The sequence below is a fragment of the Oncorhynchus mykiss genome, chromosome 7, assembly GCF_057628025.1.
Source record: "Oncorhynchus mykiss isolate SJ-2025 chromosome 7, ASM5762802v1, whole genome shotgun sequence".
NCBI classification, from domain to species: domain Eukaryota; kingdom Metazoa; phylum Chordata; class Actinopteri; order Salmoniformes; family Salmonidae; genus Oncorhynchus; species Oncorhynchus mykiss.
This window is the reverse complement of record NC_143028.1, coordinates 57,602,570-57,623,795: the sequence shown is the minus strand read 5'-3', so window position 1 is coordinate 57,623,795 and position 21,226 is coordinate 57,602,570. Positions and strand designations below refer to the sequence as shown.

The 21,226-nt window shown below is 41.2% G+C and overlaps 1 protein-coding gene across 3 annotated transcripts in view; it reads right to left on the bottom strand.

Annotated features, from left to right (window-relative positions):
- LOC110528194 (RNA-binding motif, single-stranded-interacting protein 2) overlaps positions 1-21,226 on the bottom strand; it is a 60,302-nt gene that overhangs the window by 19,453 nt on the left and 19,623 nt on the right. For 2 of the 3 annotated variants that reach the window (XM_021610054.3, XM_021610055.3), the window contains exons 3-6: positions 17,532-17,590; positions 17,043-17,134; positions 10,308-10,465; positions 7,504-7,583 (exon numbers count right to left, since the gene is read on the bottom strand). In XM_021610054.3, the coding sequence (XP_021465729.1) occupies positions 7,504-7,583; positions 10,308-10,465; positions 17,043-17,134; positions 17,532-17,590 (389 nt within the window). Of the gene's footprint in view, positions 1-5,556; positions 5,653-7,503; positions 7,584-10,307; positions 10,466-17,042; positions 17,135-17,531; positions 17,591-21,226 lie in introns of all 3 variants that reach the window. The other variant, XM_090241421.1, reaches the window with a different exon arrangement.

Below are 21,226 nucleotides of genomic sequence, written 5' to 3'. Positions count from 1 at the left end.
GCAAAAACCTGAGAAAAAATCCAAACAGGAAGTGGGAAATCTGAGGTTTGTAGTTTTTGAACTCACCCCTATTGAATACACAGTGGGATATTGATTATGTTGCACTTCCTACGGCTTCCACTAGATGTCAAGCGTCTTTAGAACGTTGTTTCAGGCTTCTACTGTGATGTGGGACCCGATGAGAGGTCTTTGAGTCAGTGGTCTCGTTCTCAGTCAAGCGCTTTCACTTGAGAGGTAGCTCTCATTCCATTGCTTTTCTACAAACAATGGAATTCTCTGGTTGGAACATTATTGAACATTTATTATAAAAACATCCTAAAGATTGATTCTATACTTAGTCTGACAAGTTTCTTCGACCTGTAATATAACTTTTTGAACGTTTCGTCCGAATGGACCAGATCGCGCATTTGGATTTGTTTACCAAACGCCCTAACAAAAGAAGATATTGGACATAAATGGACATAAATGATGGACATTATCGAACAAAACAAGAATTTATTGTGGAACTGCGATTCCTGGGAGTGCATTCTGATGAAGATCATCAAAGGTAAGTGAATATTTATAATGCTATTTATGAATAATGTTGACTACCCAACATGGCGGATATTTCTCTGGCTGGTTTGGGCTCTGAGTGCCGTTCTCAGATGATGCTTTTTCCGTGAAGTATTTTTGAAATCTGACACAGCGGTTGCATTAAGGAGAAGTGTATCTATATTTACATGTCTAACAATTGTATTTTCATCGACATTTATAATGAGTATTTCTGTGAATTCATGTGGCTCTCTGCAATATCACTTTTGGAACTACTGTTTTGGAACTACAGAACTTAACGCGCCAATGTAAAATAAGATTTTTGGATATAAATATGAACTTTACCAAACAAAACATACAGTGCCTTGCGAAAGTATTCGGCCCCCTTGAACTTTGCGACCTTTTGCCACATTTCAGGCTTCAAACATAAAGATATAAAACTGTATTTTTTTGTGAAGAATCAACAACAAGTGGGACACAATCATGAAGTGGAACGACATTTATTGGATATTCCAAACTTTTTTAACAAATCAAAAACTGAAAAATTGGGCGTGCAAAATTATTCAGCCCCCTTAAGTTAATACTTTGTAGCGCCACCTTTTGCTGCGATTACAGCTGTAAGTCGCTTGGGGTATGTCTCTATCAGTTTTGCACATCGAGAGACTGACATTTTTTCCCATTCCTCCTTGCAAAACAGCTCGAGCTCAGTGAGGTTGGATGGAGAGCATTTGTGAGCAGCAGTTTTCAGTTCTTTCCACAGATTCTCGATTGGATTCAGGTCTGGACTTTGACTTGGCCATTCTAACACCTGGATATGTTTATTTTTGAACCATTCCATTGTAGATTTTGCTTTATGTTTTGGATCATTGTCTTGTTGGAAGACAAATCTCCGTCCCAGTCTCAGGTCTTTTGCAGACTCCATCAGGTTTTCTTCCAGAATGGTCCTGTATTTGGCTCCATCCATCTTCCCATCAATTTTAACCATCTTCCCTGTCCTTGCTGAAGAAAAGCAGGCCCAAACCATGATGCTGCCACCACCATATTTGACAGTGGGGATGGTGTGATGAGCTGTGTTGCTTTTACGCCAAACATAACGTTTTGCATTGTTGCCAAAAAGTTCAATTTTGGTTTCATCTGACCAGAGCACCTTCTTCCACATGTTTGGTGTGTCTCCCAGGTGGCTTGTGGCAAACTTTAAACAACACTTTTTATGGATATCTTTAAGAAATGGCTTTCTTCTTGCCACTCTTCCATAAAGGCCAGATTTGTGCAATATACGACTGATTGTTGTCCTATGGACAGAGTCTCCCACCTAAGCTGTAGATCTCTGCAGTTCATCCAGAGTGATCATGGGCCTCTTGGCTGCATCTCTGATCAGTCTTCTCCTTGTATGAGCTGAAAGTTTAGAGGGACGGCCAGGTCTTGGTAGATTTGCAGTGGTCTGATACTCCTTCCATTTCAATGTTATCGCTTGCACAGTGCTCCTTGGGATGTTTAAAGCTTGGGAAATCTTTTTGTATGTCCGGCTTTAAACTTCTTCACAACAGTATCTCGGACCTGCCTGGTGTGTTCCTTGTTCTTCATGATGCTCTCTGCAATTTTAACAGACCTCTGAGACTATCATGGTGCAGGTGCATTTATACGGAGACTTGATTACACACAGGTGGATTGTATTTATCATCATTAGTCATTTAGGTCAACATTGGATCATTCAGAGATCCTCACTGAACTTCTGGAGAGAGTTTGCTGCACTGAAAGTAAAGGGGCTGAATAATTTTGCACGCCCAATTTTTCAGTTTTTGATTTGTTAAAAAAGTTTGAAATATCCAATAAATGTCGTCCCACTTGTTGTTGATTCTTCACAAAAAAATACAGTTTTATATCTTTATGTTTGAAGCCTGAAATGTGTCAAAAGGTCGCAAAGTTCAAGGGGGCCGAATACTTTCGCAAGGCACTGTACATGTATTGTGTAACATGAAGTCCTTTGAGTGTCATCTGATCATCAAAGGTTAATGATGAATTTTATCTCTATTTGTGCTTTTTGTGACTCCTCTCTTTGGCTGGAAAAATGGCTAGGTTTTTCTGTGAGTTGGTGATAACCTAACATAATCGTTTCTGGAGCTTTCGCTGTAAAGCATTTTTGAAATCAGACGCTGTGGCTGGATTAACGAGAATTTTATCTTTAAAATGGTGCCTAATACTTTTGAGAAATTTGATGTATGAGATTTCTGTTGATTTGTATTTGGCGCCCTGCAATTTCATTGGCTGTTGGCGAGGGGTTCTGCTAGCCCTAGACAGGTTAAAAGAAATTCATGTTAGCAGGCAATATTAAATTAGGGAAATTGTGTCACTTCTCTTGCGTTCATTGCACGCAGAGTCAGGGTATATGCAACAATTTGGGCCGCCTGGCTCGTTGCGAACTAATTTGCCAGAATTTTACGAAATTATGACATAACATTGAAGGTTGTGAAATGTAACAGGAATATTTAGACTTATAGATGCCACCCGTTAGATAAAATATGGAACGTTTTATTTTCGAAATGATAGTTTCCGGATTTTACCATATTAATGACCTAAGGCTCGTATTTCTGTGTGTTATTATGTTATAATTAAGTCTATGATTTGATATTTGATAGTCTGATTAAGAGGTGGTAGGCAGCAGCAGGCTCATAAGCATTCATTCAAACAGCACTTTCGTGCGTTTGCCAGCAGCTCTTCGCAATGCTTCATTCATTGCGCTGTTTATGACTTCAAGCCTATCAACTCCTGAGATTAGGCTGGTGTAACCGAGGTGGAATGGCTAGTTAGTTAGCGGGGTGCACACTACTAGCGTTTCAAATGTCAATCGCTCTGAGGCTTGGAGTAGTTGTTCCGCTTGCTCTGAAAGGGCCGCGGCTTTCGTGGAGCGATGGGTAGCAATGCTTCGAGGGTGGCTGTTGTAGATGTGTTCCTGGTTCAAGCCCAGGTAGGGTTGAGGAGAGGGACAGAAGCTATACTGTTACACTGGCAATACTAAAGTGCCTATAAGAACATCCAATAGTCAAAGGTATATGAAATACAAATGTTATAGAGATAAATAGTCCTATAATTCCTATAATAACCTCAACCTAAAACTTTTTACCTGGGAATATTGAAGACTCATGCTAAAAGGAGCCACCAGCTTTCATAAGTTCTCATGATCTGAGCAAGGGACTTAGACGTTAGCTTTTTTACATGGCACATATTGCACTTCTACTTTCTTCTCCGACACTTTGTTTTTGCATTATTTAAACCAAATTGAACATGTTTCATTATTTATTTGAGGCTAAATTGATTTGATTGATGTATTATATTAAGTTAAAATAAAAGTGTTCATTCAGTATTGTTGTAATTGTCATTATTACAAATAAATAAAATATATTTTTTAAATCGGCCTATTAATCTGTATCGGCTTTTTTTGGTCCTCCAATAATTGGTATTGGTATCGGCATTGAAAAATCATAATCGGTCGACCTTTAGATTAGACTATTGCAATGCTCTACTTTCCAGCAAACCGGAAAAGCACTAAATAAACTTCAGTTAGTGCTAAACACGGCTGCTAGAATCTTGACTAGAACCCCAAAAAATTATCATATTACTGCAGTGCTAGCCTCTCAACACCGGCTTCCTGTTAAGGCTAGGGCTGATTTCAAGGTTTTACTGTTAAACTTTGCAGTATTACATGGGCTTACTCCTACCTATCTTTCCGATTTGGTCCTGCCGCACATACCTACATGTACGCTACGGTCACAAGACACAGGCCTCCTTATTGTCCCTAGAATTTCTAAGCAAACAGCTGGAGGCAGGGCTTTCTCCTATAGAGCTCCATTTCTATGGAATGATCTGCCTATTCATGTGAGAGACGCAGACTCTGTCTCGACCTTTAAGTCTTTATCCTATATCTATCCTACCCTGCCTTTCTAAGGTCTTCGAAAGCCAAGTCAACAAACAGATTACCGACCATTTCGAATCTCAACATATCTTCTCTGCTATGCAATCTGGTTTCAGAGCTGGTCATGGGTGCACCTCAGCCACGCTCAAGGTCCTAAACGATATCTTAACCGCCATCGATAAGAAACATTACTGTGCAGCCGTATTCATTGATCTGGCCAAGGCTTTTGACTCCGTCAATCACCACATCCTCATCGGCAGACTCGACAGCCTTGGTTTCTCAAATGATTGCCTCGCCTGGTTCACCAACTACTTCTCTGATAGAGTTCAGTGTGTCAAATCGGAGGGTCTGCTGTCCGGACCTCTGGCAGTCTCTATAAGGGTGCCACAGGGTTCAATTCTTGGACCGACTCTCTTCTCTGTATACATCAATGATGTCGCTCTTGCTGTTGGTGAGTCTCTGATCCACCTCTACGCAGACGACACTATTCTGTATACTTCTGGCCATTCTTTGGACACTGTGTTAACAACCCTCCAGGCATGCTTCAATGCCATACAACTCTCCTTCCGTGGCCTCCAATTGCTCTTAAATACAAGTAAAAGTAAATGCATGCTCTTCAATCGATCGCTGCCTGCACCTGCCCGTCTGTCCAACATCACTACTCTGGACGGCTCTGACTTAGAATACGTGGACAACTACAAATACCTAGGTGTCTGGTTAGACTGTAAACTCTCCTTCCAGACCCACATCAAACATCTCCAATCCAAAGTTAAATCTACAATTGGCTTCCTATTTCGCAACAAAGCATCCTTCACTCATGCTGCCAAACATACCCTTGTAAAACTGACCATCCTACCAATCCTCGACTTCGGCGATGTCATTTACAAAATACCCTCCAATACCCTACTCAACAAATTGGATGCAGTCCATCACAGTGTCATCCATTTTGTCACCAAAGCCCCATACACTACCCACCATTGCGACCTGTACGTTCTCGTTGGCTGGCCCTCGCTTCATACTCGTCGCCAAACCCACTGGCTCCAAGTCATCTACAAGACCCTGCTAGGTAAAGTCCCCCCTTATCTCAGCTTGCTGGTCACCATAGCATCACTCACCTGTAGCACGCGCTCCAGTATGTATATCTCTCTGCTCACACCCAAAACCAATTCTTTCTTTGGCCGCCTCTCCTTCCAGTTCTCTGCTGCCAATGACTGGAACGAACTACAAAAATCTCTGAAACTGGAAACACTTATCTCCCTCACTAGCTTTAAGCACCAGCTGTCAGAGCAGCTCACAGATTGTTGCACCTGTACATAGCCCACCTATAACTTAGCCCAAACAACTACCTCTTTCCCTACTGTATTTATTTTATTTTATATATTTATTTATTTTGCTCCTTGGCACCCCATCATTTTTATTTCTACTTTGCACATTCTTCCACTGCAAATCTACCATTCCAGTGTTTTACTTGCTATATTGTATTTACTTTGCCACCGTGGCCTTTTTTTGCCTTTACCTCCCTTATCTCACCTCATTTGCTCACATCGTATATAGACTTGTTTCTACTGTATTACTGACTGTATATTTGTTTTACTCCATGTGTAACTCTGTGTCGTTGTATGTGTCAAACTGCTTTGCTTTATCTTGGCCAGGTCGCAATTGTAAATGAGAACTTGTTCTCAACTTGCCTACCTGGTTAAATAAAGGTGAAATAAAATAAAATAAAATTGAAGACTCATCTCTTCAGTAGGTCCTATGATTGAGTGTAATCTGGTCCAGGGATGTGAAGGTGAACAGAAAGGCACTGGAGCGACGAACCACCCTTGCTGTCTCTGCCTGGCCGGTTCCCCTCTCTCCACAGGGATTCTCTGCCTCTATCCCTATTACGGGGGCTGAGTCACTGGCTTACTGGTGCTCTTCCATGCCGTCCCTAGGAAGTGTGCGTCACTTGAGTGGGTTGAGTCTCTGACGTGATCTTCCTGTCCAGGTTGGCGCCCCCCTCGGGTGCGTGCCGTGGGGGAGATCTTTGTGGGCTATACTCTGCCTTGTCTCAGGGTAGTAAGTTGGTGGTTGAAGATATCCTTCTAGTGTTGTGGGGGCTGTGCTTTGGCAAAGTAGGTGGGGTTATATCCTGCCTGGTTGGCCCTGTTGGCGGACGGGGCAACCGTGTCTCTCGACCCCTCCTGTCTCAGCCTCCAGTAATTATGCTGCTGCTGTCTCTAACTCTGAATGATTGGCTATGAAAAGCCAACTGACATTTACTCCTGAGGTGCTGACCTGTTGCACCCTCTACAACCACTGTGATGATTATTATTTGACCCTGCTGATCATCTATGAACGTTTGAACATCTTGGCCATGTACTGTTATAATCTCCACCCGGCACAGCCAGAAGAGGACTGGCCACCCCTCAGAGCCTGGTTCCTCTCTAGGTTTCTTCCTAGGTTCCTGGCTTTATATGGAGTTTTTCCTAGCCGCCATGCTTCTACATCTGCACTGCTTGCTGTTTGGAGTTTTAGGCTGGGTTTCTGTATAGCACTTTGTGATCTCAGCTGATGTAAAAAAAGGCTATATAAATAAATGTGATTGATTGATTGATTTATTGATTTATTGATTGATTGAGGAGGGGGGGAATGATTTTCAATTGAGAAAGGAGTGAACTAGAAACTATCATTTTTGACATCTTACCTAAATAAAAGACTGTGTGTCAACGTGTATAAAACATGTAAGTTGAAAACATTGTATGTTATAAGCACTGTCTGTGTGTAACTAGGTCCACAGTCATATTTGTAAACAAAAAAAATACAGTGGAACTAGTTACTTAATAATATTTAGTTGAAACAACTAGATTTCTTTTATAGTGTAGGCTAGATTGAAGTTTTGCCATATTGCTTATATCGGTCCAATCCTCTCAGATCTCCACACATTTGTAGGGCGTAGGGGATAGCAATTGTTTCTGGACACAGTCTTGATTTGCAACCTGAAGTGAATGACTGAGGTGGTATCATAACATCTGGGTGTGGTGGAGAATACATAGAAGAGACAGGTAGAGAGATCTGCTCACCTGGAACTCCTGGTGGAGTCTTAATGAATTTGCCATTAAAATGTTGAATAATGGCTTCACACTTCTCTGTGGACTCCATCCTGAAACAAAGTCAAACATTCAAGTCCATTAGACTCCAGTGTGACCCTTGTTGTTGCTGATATAACATGTAGGGAAGAGATGGGTAAATTGAACACATTTGTACATTCAGTATCACTCAGCCAGGGGAAATATAGTATTCTTTCTAACAAATACACTGAGTGTACAAAACATTAGGAGCATTAGGACCCATGTCAATCAAACAGTTTGCCAAAAAGCACATGGAAGCAACTGGATGATCATCAAGGCTCTTGGAAGAATGTTCTATGGACAGTTGAGTCAAAAGTATTGCATTCTGGACGACATGGGTCCCATTATGACTGGCGAAAACCAAACACTGCATTCCACGGTAAGAACCTCATACCAACGGTCAAGCATGGCGATGGTAGTGTGATGGTTAGCTTCTTCAGGAGATCAATAATCAGAGCAATGAATGAATGAGAGATCTCTTGCATGTCATCATCACAAGCCTGACATTTTTAAAGAGACAGTGTACAATTGTCAATGTAATGCATCTCCTTCGGAAAATGATGCTTTTACACAATGTAGAAACCTAATATTCCACAAATGACTTAATAATTACAATGACAGGTATTTGTATCAACATTTTAGCTTTTATAATAAATGAGTGTCTTTACAGTGTCAGATATTAGTTTCTAGTGCATACCATGTGCTTCAAAAGTAGCTAGAATTCATATAGGACCAATATAGGTTGTATCTCAATGCCATGTGGTGCTCCTAACTTTTTATAGTTGGGAGGAACAGTGTTACCAATGAAAAATGCTCATTTATAGCCTTGGCTACAAGGATGCACTTCATTCTGTTTAGGACCTCATATTGAAGCTTATAGAGACCCAACTGATGTATAGAACAATCTTAAAATGATTTACTTTGGTTTAGATACAAGCATCATGAGACCTCTAACACAATACATTCATTTGACTTGGTGAAAATCTGTTTTTTGGACCTAACCATTTTTTCATGTGGTTTCCTCCTTCACTGACTCCATGAAATAATGACCTCTTACAAAATATTTGGTCAAATTATTAATTTTGGTTATGGTTTCCTAGATACAAGGATGGCTAAACTTACCCCTTAGGTTCAACTTACCCCTCTCTGCTAATCAGTGGTGTAGGAGTGCCTGGAGAAGTGGGTATATTCTTTTTTGGCAAAAAAATGTGTACTGTGCAAGGTTAATATTAGGCCTACCATTGAAATAGATGAATGAGCCTGTCAACTGAGTCAGAAATTCACAGGTTTCTGATTTGTCCTTAATTATTTTTTTTCGCTGTCTATATTACCATCCAACCTTTTTATTCCAGTAAATAACATGTTGGATAAAAAAAATTGCAGAACAGGCCGGACTGAAACAGCAAATTCGTCTGTAAACTCACCAAATGTCGACAAAAACAAAATACGCTAGACAATGTGTGTCGTTTTGTGTCTGTAAAATTAATTATGCGAGAAATGGTGGTGGACACGCTTTTAGGAGCAAACATTGATATAGCAACTATCATATTGAAGTAAACTTGGAGTCACGCGATGACATGTTGTGTGGTACTCCCATTTAGACTCGGGGAAAGTATGCAGTTTATTAGGCTACAGATGAAGTAAGTTACGATGAATTATTCAGTACATGATCGGAATTTAACCGCAAAATAAATGTTCATGTGTACTACGTCATCACATATAGGCTTTTACCCACAAGTCAGTTTGATGGAAGCACATCTCTGGTGGGAAAATGCACATTTTATGCTGATGTTAGAATATTCGCATTAAACTCTTTTGGCAATTGGATTGAAACCTAGATAAATTCACAGTTTGTTTTATAGAAAAACAACACAATTGCACAACAATGCTTAAACCACATCAGGACACCACTTTTGAGATCTGAGAAAAATCTAAGAAATTTGGATTTTTGAGTGTAGTTACCCTTTAATTAAAGTGTGTAGGCACCTAGCACTGTTGTTTGGTGGGCGGTGTTTCTGTAGCTCACATGCGATGGAGTTTGTAGAACAAATGGCAACTGGATTGATGCAAATAATCATATCATTCTGCCAGGTAGACTACTTTGTAGCTAGTTAACATTTAATAGCGAAGGTTTTTGGGAAAGCCTTTCTATCTACCAGAAGATGTTTAGGCCTATCATTAGCATCAGCATAATTTTCACTCTCCTCTTCTATTGGTTGTCAAATCAACTTTATTTCATTGTCTAGCAGCCAAAAGCATTATCCTAGTCATATTAGCAACCCATAATAGTTGTTGCATCTTTAAATCTCTCCTCTTTCAAATTTTCTAATGAATATTTCCATCTCTGTCCATGAAACCGTTCACATGTGCATTTTAGAACAGTGTTTTCCCACAAATTGCATTTTGGAATATTCGCGTGTTGGAACATGCATGCGTACTGTAGGCCTAACGCCATGTGCACATTGCTGTGCTTAGAATAAGAAGAAATAATAGTTTATCAAAATGTTAAGCTAAACATTCTGATCTGCTCCATAGGTATTTTTCATTGAAACAACGTATACCTCCACTACACTACTTTGATATGCATCAGGGGGGTTAAGAAGTGAGTATACGCAATGCCCAATAAAAAAAGTGGGTACATGCCATATTCCTGCATATACCCTCCACTACACCACTGCTACTATCGTAACATGTAGTTTTAGCTGCTTGTTTAACACGTTGCCAAAGATGCTACGGGTGTAGCATGTAGTGTGTACCTGGCAAAGCCAACGCCACGGCTGATCCCGTTGGCATCGCGGAGGATGCGTGTGGAGATGACCTGGCCGAAGGACTTGAGCATGCTCTCCAGCTCCTGCTCGTCCATGGACACAGGCAGGTTGGAGATGTACAGGTTGGTGGGGTCCTGCTCCTGTTGCTGCATAAGGAAAACAGACAGACAGGGTAAATCAGACTCACAGTGTGTAATCACAAACAAAGAGGTTTTACATTCACTGTTTAAATTCTGTTAAATATTTTTGTGACGTCATGGTCATGAAAGATATACGATATAACAAATTAGTATTGTCAGTGGTTTATGACTGAATGTGGGTTGTATGTGAGTGCTTTTGTGAGTACAAGAGCACTTTTCACCTTTTAAAAACACATTCAGCTACTAGGAAATGTAAGCATTATAATGCAGGAAAAGTATGTGGAAATGTGGAAGGACTGAAAAAGAGCCCAGACCAGAAGAATGAATAAAAGAGGAATGAGAGAAGATTCCGATTCCAGAGCTCAAAAGTGAAACCTTGTGAGACCATGTAGAAACATACAGGAAACCAGGCGTGAAGTTTAGAGTTAGCACAACAACAGGAGCTTGGCAACCGGGTGAGTAGGGGCTGGGCCAAATGCAGGGAGAGGAGGGGAGGAGGGATGGAAGAGGGAGCTTCAACAAACAGGGGAGAGGAGAAAGGCAAGTAATATTCAGGAGGAAGGGCATGAAAAGGGGGAGAATTGAATGATGGGGGAGGAGTGGGTTTGTTCATATGAGTTGTGCTTCTATCTGACAACCTGCTGTAACTGAAGGAGGTAAAGGAGAAAACTAGAGCGGGTGGGAGAGACTAGGGGGAATGAGGAGCATTGAAAAGCAAAGAAAATAGAGGGGGGTACAGTGGGAGAGCAGATAGAGGGAGGAACTACAAAAGTGTCTGACTGTACACAGTCTTTTCTCCCTGTCTCATGCAATAGTCTCTCTGTCTCTCCTGATACAGTCTTTCCCACAGTCTCTCTTTCCCTCTCACAAACGTTTTTACGCAACATTTGAGAGAGCATGAGGAAACAACAACTTGTTATGATATGTGATAGTAAATATCAGGTTACCAGGTTCATGCCCCAGGGAGTAATAGAGAGGATATGAGCTAAGGTTTAGATACAGTGTTTAAAGCTAGCATTTCAGTCAAGTCTAAATTACAGATCCACATACACCTCGTCACCACCAGTCAAAAACACCATCCACACAAGTGACACCACCCCATATGACTGCACTACATCCCGCTGTTCCCTCCATTTCCATCTCCCTCCTTTAGTACAGAAACTGAGCCAAAATATAGGTTCATTCAACAGACCAGTAAGTCCACACTTATCTCTGTTGATTCATAAGCAAAGAGTCAGCTTGATCCTAAGTCAAATAGACAGGAGAGCCGAAGAACACAGGTAGCTGCCTACTGGAGCTTCAGTTTGAGGTCTAAAGTATTGCGCTACATAGGGAATCGGGTGCATTTGGGACGCAGCCTCAGTTTGCACAGTTCAGCAGGAGTTGAGCTGGGTGTTGTACCATGCTTGTCACTTTGTTGATCTGACAATGAGGAATTCCTGGGTGGATTTATGGTACGGAAGCATGTCAACACACAGCATCCTGAAACACTTCTCAATGTCACGTTGTGTTGGCCTCACAATAAATAGAAATCTCCTTAAATTAACCAGTATTCAAAGTGAGGGAAAATCTCATTTCTGGGATTTAAACCACATTGGTGGTTAAGGAGACACTTCCTTGTTACACAACTCAGTGGCACTGTGACCAGTCATATAATATAGATAAGACTGACTGATCTATCTAATCCTGTTCTGCATGCGGGGACAACATCTCTTCAACGGTTCCTCTGATGCTGATATTCAAATTATGTCTGGACCACACCCAAGCACACCACATGTGAAATGGAATCTCTTCATTGCTCTTTCTCTCCTTTTATCCAACTCTCCCTCTCTATTTTTTCTCTCTCCCCTGGTGACACACAACCCCGGAGTCTTGCTCAGTATGCATCTATGGTGACGAGCTGGTGGTGAGTGTGAGCTGACGTCTGTACGCAGAAAGGAAGACTCTCTAGAAATCAAAGAGCTGTTGATTTATATCACTTTCCATTATTTCCCTGTCCCTCCCCACCAAGCCCATAAACAGACCCATAAACAGTCACATAAACTGCCCCATAGACACCCCCTAAGGCAGCCCCATAGAAAGCCCACAGCCAGCCCCATAGAAAGCCCACAGCCAGCCCCATAGACAGCCCATAGATAGCCCACAAGCCAGCGACTAAACAGCCCCATAGTCACCCCCGTAGGCAGCCGTATAGAAAGCCCATAGCCAGCCCAATATCCTGCCCCATAGCCACCCCATAGACAGCCACACAGCCAGCCCCATAGACAGCCCCATAGACAGCCCCAAAGCTAGCCCCATAGACACTCCTCTGTAGAGACGACTGACTGGCTGGGAGTTATGATAACGCTCAGTATGGCCCACACTGTTAAAGAATCAACACACTGGAAACATTGTCACGTTCTGACCTTAGTTCCTTTGTTTTGTCTTTGTTTTAGTATGGTCAGGGTGTGAGCTGGGGTGGGCAGTCTATGTTTTTTTTTCTATGATTTGGGATTTCTGGCCTGGTATGGTTCTCAACCAGAGGCAGCTGTCAATCGTTGTCCCTGATTGAGGACCATACTTAGGTAGCCTGGTTTCACCTTTGAGTTGTGGGTGATTATTTTTCCGTTTCAGTGTTTGCATCATTTGGGACTGTTTCGGTTTTCATTTTGATTCTCTTGTTCTTTTGTATTTTGTATTCATTTTCCATTAAATTACATTATGGATACATACCATGCTGCATTTTGGATTATCTGGATTTCTGCAGAAATTGGTCATAACAATCTTCATCTAGGTCACAACAACAGACAAACACAGTCTGCTTAAACTAATAACTCACAAATTATTGAATATTTATTGTCTATATTGAATACATCATTTAAACATTCACAGTGTAGGTTGGGAAAAGGATGTGAACCCCTAGGCTAATGATTTCTACAAAAGCTAATTGGAGTCAGGTGTCAGCTAACCTGGAGTATAATCATTGAGACGAGATTGGAGATGTTGGTTAGAGCTGCCCTGCCCTATAAAAAACACAGAATTTGAGTTTGCTATTCACAAGAAGCACTGCCTGATGTGAACCATGCCTCGAACAAAAGAGATCTCAGAAGACGCAAGATTAAGAATTGTTGACTTGCATAAAGCTGGAAAGAGTTAAAACAGTATCTCTAAAAGCCTTGATGTTCATCAGTTCACGGTAAGACAAACTGTCTATAAATGGAGAACGTTTAGCACTGTTGCTACTCTCCCTAGGGGTGGCTGTCCTGCAAAGATGACTTCAAGAGCACAGCGCAGAATGCTCAATGAGGTTAAGAAGAATCTTAGAGTGTCAGCTAAAGACTTAAAGAAATATCTGGAACATGCTAATATCTCTGTTGACGAGTCTACACTACGTAAAACACTAAACAAGAATGGTGTTCATGGGAGGACACCACGGAAGAAGCCACTGCTGTCCTAAAAAAACATTGCTGCACGTCTGAACTTCGCAAAAGAGCACCTGGATGTTCCACAGCGCTACTGGCAAAATATTCTGTGGACAGAAGAAACTAAAGTTGAGTTGTTTGGAAGGATTCCATGTTCTATGTAATCGTCTATGTCTCTACCATTATTCAACGCTATGTGTTGATAAAGTATGGGTATAGCTTTAAAACATTGAAGTGCATTATGGGTATCGTAGTAAGTTAACTTTCGGGTTTTGAATGGAATATTGTGTGATGAGGATGTAGCCGTACGTACTATGAGCAACGCTCTTTTTGCTCCAATAGCCCACTATTTTATTTTGTCATTCAGACCTCAAATGATGTACAAGTTTTAATAAAAGTGAACTATTTCAGTGGAATTCCAGACTAACTCGTCATTAGCAGTGGATAAGATCCCCAAATGTGGGAATTTCCCCAGAGCATCTGTAAATTGCCCTGGCCCCGGAGCTAGCAAGTGAAGGCTCCCCTGAGCCGTCCAGACTACGGTCTGGAGGCGAGGAAGGAAAGGCAACATACGTGTGGAGAAAGAAAGGCACAGCACACCAGCATTAAAACCTCATCCCAACTGTAAAGTATGGTGAAGGGAGCATCATGGTTTGGAGCTGCTTTCCTGCCTCAAGGCCTGGACAGCTTATTATCAATGGAAAAATGAATTCCCAAGTTTATCAAGACATTTTGCAGGAGAATGTAAAGCTATCTGTCCGCCAATTGAAGCTCAACAGAAGTTGGGTGATGCAACAGGACAACGACCCAAAACACAAAAGTAAGTCAACGACAGAATAGCTTCAACAGAAGAAAATACGCCTTCTGGAGTTGCCTAGTAAGAGTCCTGACCTCAACCCGATTGAGATGCTGTGGCATGACCTCAAGAGAGCGTTTCACACGAAACATCCCAAGAATATTGCTGAACGGAAACAGTTTAGTAAAGAGGAATGGTCCAAAATTCATCCTGACTGTTGTGCAGGTCTTATTCACAACTACAGAAAAGGTTTGGTTGAGGGTATTGCTGCCAAAGTAGGGTCAACCAGTTATTAAAACCAAGGGTCCACATACTTTTTACACCCTGCACTGTGCATGTTTATACGGTGTGTTCAATAAAGACATGCAAACATATAATTGTTTGTGTGTTATTAGTTTAAGCAGACAGTGTTTGTCTATTGTTGTGATTTAGATGAAGATCAGATCAAATTTTATAACCAATTTATGCAAGTCCAGGTAATTCCAAAAGGTCACATACTTTCTCTTGCCACTGTATACTGTTTATGCAAGTTAGGCTATTGTGTTCTAACTTCTATTACAGTGAGTGTTTGGATACAATATCTGGGTAGCAGGAGGAGTGATTAGATGGACCCTGATTTTCAGTTGCAAGGCTCGTCTTAATTCTGAAGTTAGTGTATTAATTCCTGTGCTGCTCCATCTTTGCTCTGTAGTAGTGAAGTGACTTGGACCCTGTTGCAGGGCCGGGTTGGAGTGATTGTAGTCCTATAGTGTCAGGCCCAGATACAAACCCAGGCAGGCACAGGCCAGCTCATTGTCCCCGTCCCATTGACGGCGGGTGCGGTGGCACCCTTCTCGGGGCCCTCTCAATGGGGGGCCTGAGAGGCACAGAGGGATAAGCTTAATGGGCCCACAACAGTCCCTTTGACTGCAAACACCCACACAAAGAGCTCAGGACAAGGCCCACAGCAGGAGCCGCTTAGCAGGACACACATATTGCTAGCCACACAAAGGAGGAGTGAAAGAGGGAGAGAGGGATGGGTGAAAAGGAGCGAGGGGAGATGTGAGAATAGAGGTGAAGAGGAGAGGAAGGGTCAAGAGAGGGAAGAGGAGAAACAACCAGCTCCATTCCATCTGATAGACTTCCTGTTCTCCTCAGATGCTGTGACCTCTTTACCCTCCCACCCAGCCAACTGCCAGCTAACTAAGATCTTGAGAAGGTGCCAAGAGAACACTTATCACCATTCAGGCCATAACAACATACAGTATAAGAGCTCACCTTTGTAACCACTGGGAATGTTAGAGGGAGTGTGTTTGCATGAACACTGTCTCTCCTTTTTGTAGTTCAATATAGATGCCAACTTGGCAGAACTAACTGTCAATTCACCATCAAATCAAATAAATTATTTGAAAGTTCAGGTTCGCTGAACACTCCCACATAAAAAAGAATGCTACAGTTTATTATAGAATTCTACAGTACTTACTACAGAATTCTATAGTAAACTGTAGTATACTGTAGAATAGTATACTACACACTGTAGTATCCCTCGATCATGTGTAGTACAATGTTGTAGTATACTGTAGGATACTATAGTAAATACTATAGTAATATCTGCAAAAAAAAACCTGTAGTCAATGCTACAGTAATGTCTGCAAAAACACTACCCTTTTTAAACTATAGTAAATACTAACGTATTTCATTTGCATATACCCTGCCCATTCCCCTATATTGCAATTTGTGCCACCAATAAGTGAAAAACCGACATGCAAAGTATAGATCATATATGATGTTCCCTACAAGTTCTAGAAAAGGGCAGAAGCGCTGAACTATCCGTTCAGACCACAGTCCTACCTACATACAGGTTATGGAAAATCTGCTCTTTTAGTATTTCTCCAGTAGGTTTCCTGAAGGAGAAAGACTCCACTTCTTTGTCACCGAAAATAAAACAAAAACACTTTAGTAAATCCTACAGTAATGTCCGCAAAAACACTACAGTAAATACTAAAGTATGCTACAGTCTGCAAAAACACTACAGTAAATACTAAAGTATACTACAATCCACAAAACAGTACATTAATTACTATAGTATATACTACAGTTTTCTTATAGTTTTCTTTATACTATAGCTAACTGTAAATACTACAGTATACTACAGTAAATACACTACAATGAATACTACAGTAAAGTCTGCAAAAACACGACAGTGAATACTATAGTATTTATACCATAGTATACAATAGCATTTTTTTCATATGAGTTTGGCAATGAAATTAAGAAATTGAGGATGTAAGGAGTCACATTGAAATTGTGATTGAACTCCTAATAGAAACGTTTATAACAGATCATGTGTGACTGTGAATATATAAAGTGTGTGTGTGGAGTTGATGTAAATGAGTGTGTGTCTTACCTTGGCCATCTGAGCCTGGGCACCACTGGACTTCAGGGAGGTCACTGCTTTCTGGGCCGCTGTCGGACTGTCAAAGTCCACAAAGCCATAGCCTACACAACACATATACACACACATTTTTATATTTGTACAAAATGTTCATGATTGATAAGTAAGATTGTAATTCAAAATGGTTGTTAGATTAACTACAGGTGTTTAAAGTCTAAAGACAATCTGTAAAATGTCTAAAGTTTAGTGGATTTATAGATTTATACAGTATATTAGTAGACCTGTAACCAGACTAATACTTTAAGATTATATTATATAGCCTAATACCATCGAATATTGTATAATGCAGTTGTGATCGAGTTTGAGTCCATAAATCCATGAGCTTGTTTAAGGAGACACAGTCAACAACACAACACTAGACACTAATACTATCTTTCCAGGTTAAATGTAAGTGGCATCTGTGCCATGAACCAAACAACCTGTTGAACTCTGAACTCTCACCTTTGCACTTGTTGGTGGTTTTGTCCAGGATGGCCTTGGTGGAAACAATCTTCCCATACCTTCAAAACAAAAACACATAAACATGACATCATCAGACCATATGAGGAGGGGGTGACTATTGGACATTTTGTGTAACCTCCCTAACATTTAGACACAAACACTTCCTAATGCTGGGTAATTATGCATGCGCGCACACACACACACACACACACACAGACACACACACACACAAATCAGACCAATAGGCAAGCAGTAAGTAATTTTGAAATGTATAAAAGCCTTCGTTGTTTTTCACGTAGTAAAATCCAGGTGAAGACTAAAAAATTGGTATTTACTTTTATCCAGGATTTCAACTTTCACTGGGGATGGGGGGGGGGGGACATGTCCACATTGGTTTTAGAAGTTGTTTTTTCCTGTCAGCCTACCCGACCACTCGGAGGCATCTGCATGGTCCTAAAGCACACCGTTGCCTTATTTTGTATCACATTCAATTATTAAACTGGGGGGGACAAAAATGCAATTTTGGAATGTGGACATGTCCCCCACATGTCCACATTCCAAAATTTCATTTTTGTCCCCCCCAGTTTAATAATTGAATGTGATACAAAATAAGGCAACAGTGTGCTTTAGGACCATGCAGATGCCTCCGAGTGGTCGGGTAGGCTGACAGGAAAAAACAACTTCTAAAACCAAAGTTGCACCCCTGCTTTTATCAATACAGAAGCAAATAACTTCTACTGTCCATCAAGTGTTGCTGAATTTCACTCTCACAGGTTATAGGTCAAATGATACAAAGTATCGTATCAACATGCTCACAGTGCACGCCACTCTGATTATGGCACGCCACTCTGATGATGATACAAATGTAAAAACAGCCAGGGCTCATGGGACATGAAACAAATAAACAAATGTAACAACTTTGCTTGCTCCCAAACCTAGAGGCACAACTTCAGTTTTGCTGTTCAATATATTATATGGGTGAATATTTTTCTAAGCGCACTGGTGCTACCAAATAAAAATTTGAGGTCACACAACAAATATTTATGAACACAGCAAATATTTATGAACACAGCAAATATTTATGAACACAGCAAATATTTATGAACATAGGCCTATTCGACCAAAATGGTGGCACTTTAGAGAAGTGACTGTCTAATGTGACACAGACTGTCCTGTATAGCAGGACAGTATCGAAAAATATAGCAAAACATAATAGAGTTAATTAAGGTGTTGGCTTGACAGTCGCTGAACCCAGGTTTGAATCCCGGTCGGGGCTACCCCCCAAATTTCCTACAATATAAACTAAGAGCAGTAGAATAGGACATTTAAAGGACTGCTTAGTAGTATGCAGTGTAACTTTACAGTACAATGGTATAGGATAGTGAAATAAAATGGATGTCAGAAGTGGGATTCAAACCTACGCCTCCAGTGGAGACTGCGGCTAGTCAGAGAGAGAGAGGTCCTGCCCTCCACTGTCTCTGTGTAATGCAGTCAGCGAGTGCGGCTGGTGTTCCACTGGCTGGCCCTAACAGAGTACTGGGGTGGAGTGTAAAGTGTAACTGGATCCTTCACCCCTTCCTGTCCCCTCTCTCTCTTGCTCTCGACTGTCCTCAGCTCCCATACGCTCTTTCCACCTCTGGGTCCTAAAGCCTGGCCTTTAGCCACACATGAAGTTTCCCCTAAACTCTGACACAGAGTCAGATCTTCTTTCATTCCTCTGTTGGTTAAAACCTCTGACTCCCCATCCCGCATGAGGGAGCGTAATCATCGACTGACACTAATTAGCATAACGCAACGGACATAAATATTCCTAGAAAATATTCCTATTCATGAAAATCACAAGTGAAATATATTGAGACACAGCTTAGCCTTTTGTTAATCACCCTGTCATCTCAGATTTTCAAAATATGCTTTACAGCCAAAGCTAGACAAGCATCTGTGTAAGTTTATCGATAGCCTAGCATAGCATTTTGTCCAGCTAGCAGCAAGTAACTTGGTCACAGAAATCAGAAAAGCAATCAAATTAAATCGTTTACCTTTGATGAGCTTCGGATGTTTTCACTCACGAGACTCCCAGTTAGATAGCCAATGTTCCTTTTTTCCCAAAATATTATTTTTGTAGGTGAAATAGCTCCGTTTGTTCTTCACGTTTGGCTGAGAAATCGCCCGGAAATTGCAGTCACGAAAACGCAGAAAAATATTCAAAATTAGCTCCATAATATCGACAGAAACATGGCAAACGGTGTTTATAATCAATCCTCAAGGTGTTTATCTATTCTATAATATATCCCCGGGACAATTGGTTTTTCAGTAGGACCGATTGGAATAATGGCTACCTCTGTATTTTACGCGAGAATCACTCTGGGAGCCATCAGGTGACCAGTTGCGCAATGTAGCCGCTTACGGGTATTCTTCAACATAAATGCGTAAAACTATGTCACAATGCTGTAGACACCTTGGGGAATATGGAGAAAAAGTAATCTGGTTGATAGCCCATTCACTGCTCAATAGGGACTCATTGGAACGCAACGCTTTCAAAACATGAGGCACTTCCGGATTGGATTTTTCTCAGGCTTTCGCCTGCAATATCAGTTCTGTTATACTCACAGACAATATTTTTACAGTTTTGGAAACTTTAGAGTGTTTTCTATCCTAAGCTGTCAATTATATGAATATTCTAGCATCTTGTCCTGACAAAATATCCCATTTACTACGGGAACGTTATTTTTCCAAAAATGAAAATACTGCCCCCTAGTCACAAAAGGTTTTAAGGTTACAATTGGAAGTTAGGTAATTGGATTTTAGATTTGTGAATAGGAGGACATTTCTACCTTCAGCCATATGACCACGGCCATACATAAACACTCAATGCCCACTAACTTTTTGGTGGGGATGTGCCCTCTTTTGTAATTGAGAGAGAAATATTGTGTGTTGTCATTAACAAAGTCATGCATCCTGTTGAACAGTTCAAAGGTTGTGTGGCAGTAACTCTCTGACCTTGCTCCTACCTCAACTTCATCAACAGTTGTTGTAAAGTGTGTGTGTGTGTGTGTGTGTCGTAGGGAGGGGCGGATGGGGTAGAAGGTCTTAACTCTGACCCACTTACAGGCCTGTGGCATTCTTTACCCAGCATGCCATGCTATTCTTTTCCCAGTCAATTGCATTTCACCTCCAAGGTTCGCTTCTCCGCCAATGCCCCCCACCTCCCCTACTCCAACACATATTACACAAACCCACCCCTCCCTCTCCAACTTGATGTCAATCTCCAGGCTTTACCCTGTAAAGTCCGAGTTTTCTGTTTTAAATAGCGATTAAGAAGTCCTAGTCCTCTCTAGGTCACTCACTCTACACTCCTTCACTTATCCAAACATAATTAGAATGCATCCAAACTGTATGCTATTAACAGAGGCTATGTCTGCATACCAATTCTCTCTCCTTCTTCCCAAAGTGTGCAATTGTCACTTCCCTTCACTGATTTGATAAGAAATATGGTGGAAACTCTTAACTAGCCCATGGCTCCACCAATCCAATGCTTTAAGATTTGTTGGAAGTAGTGAACAAGTGCACGCTTCAGGAGAAAGGAGATATTATTGGGACACACTCAGTGTGTGTCCACATTGTTGTTTCTGTTTCACGCTCCCACACTCCCCAGCACCTAAGACCCTACCTCCTATTATCCTCCTGGTGTGGTTTTT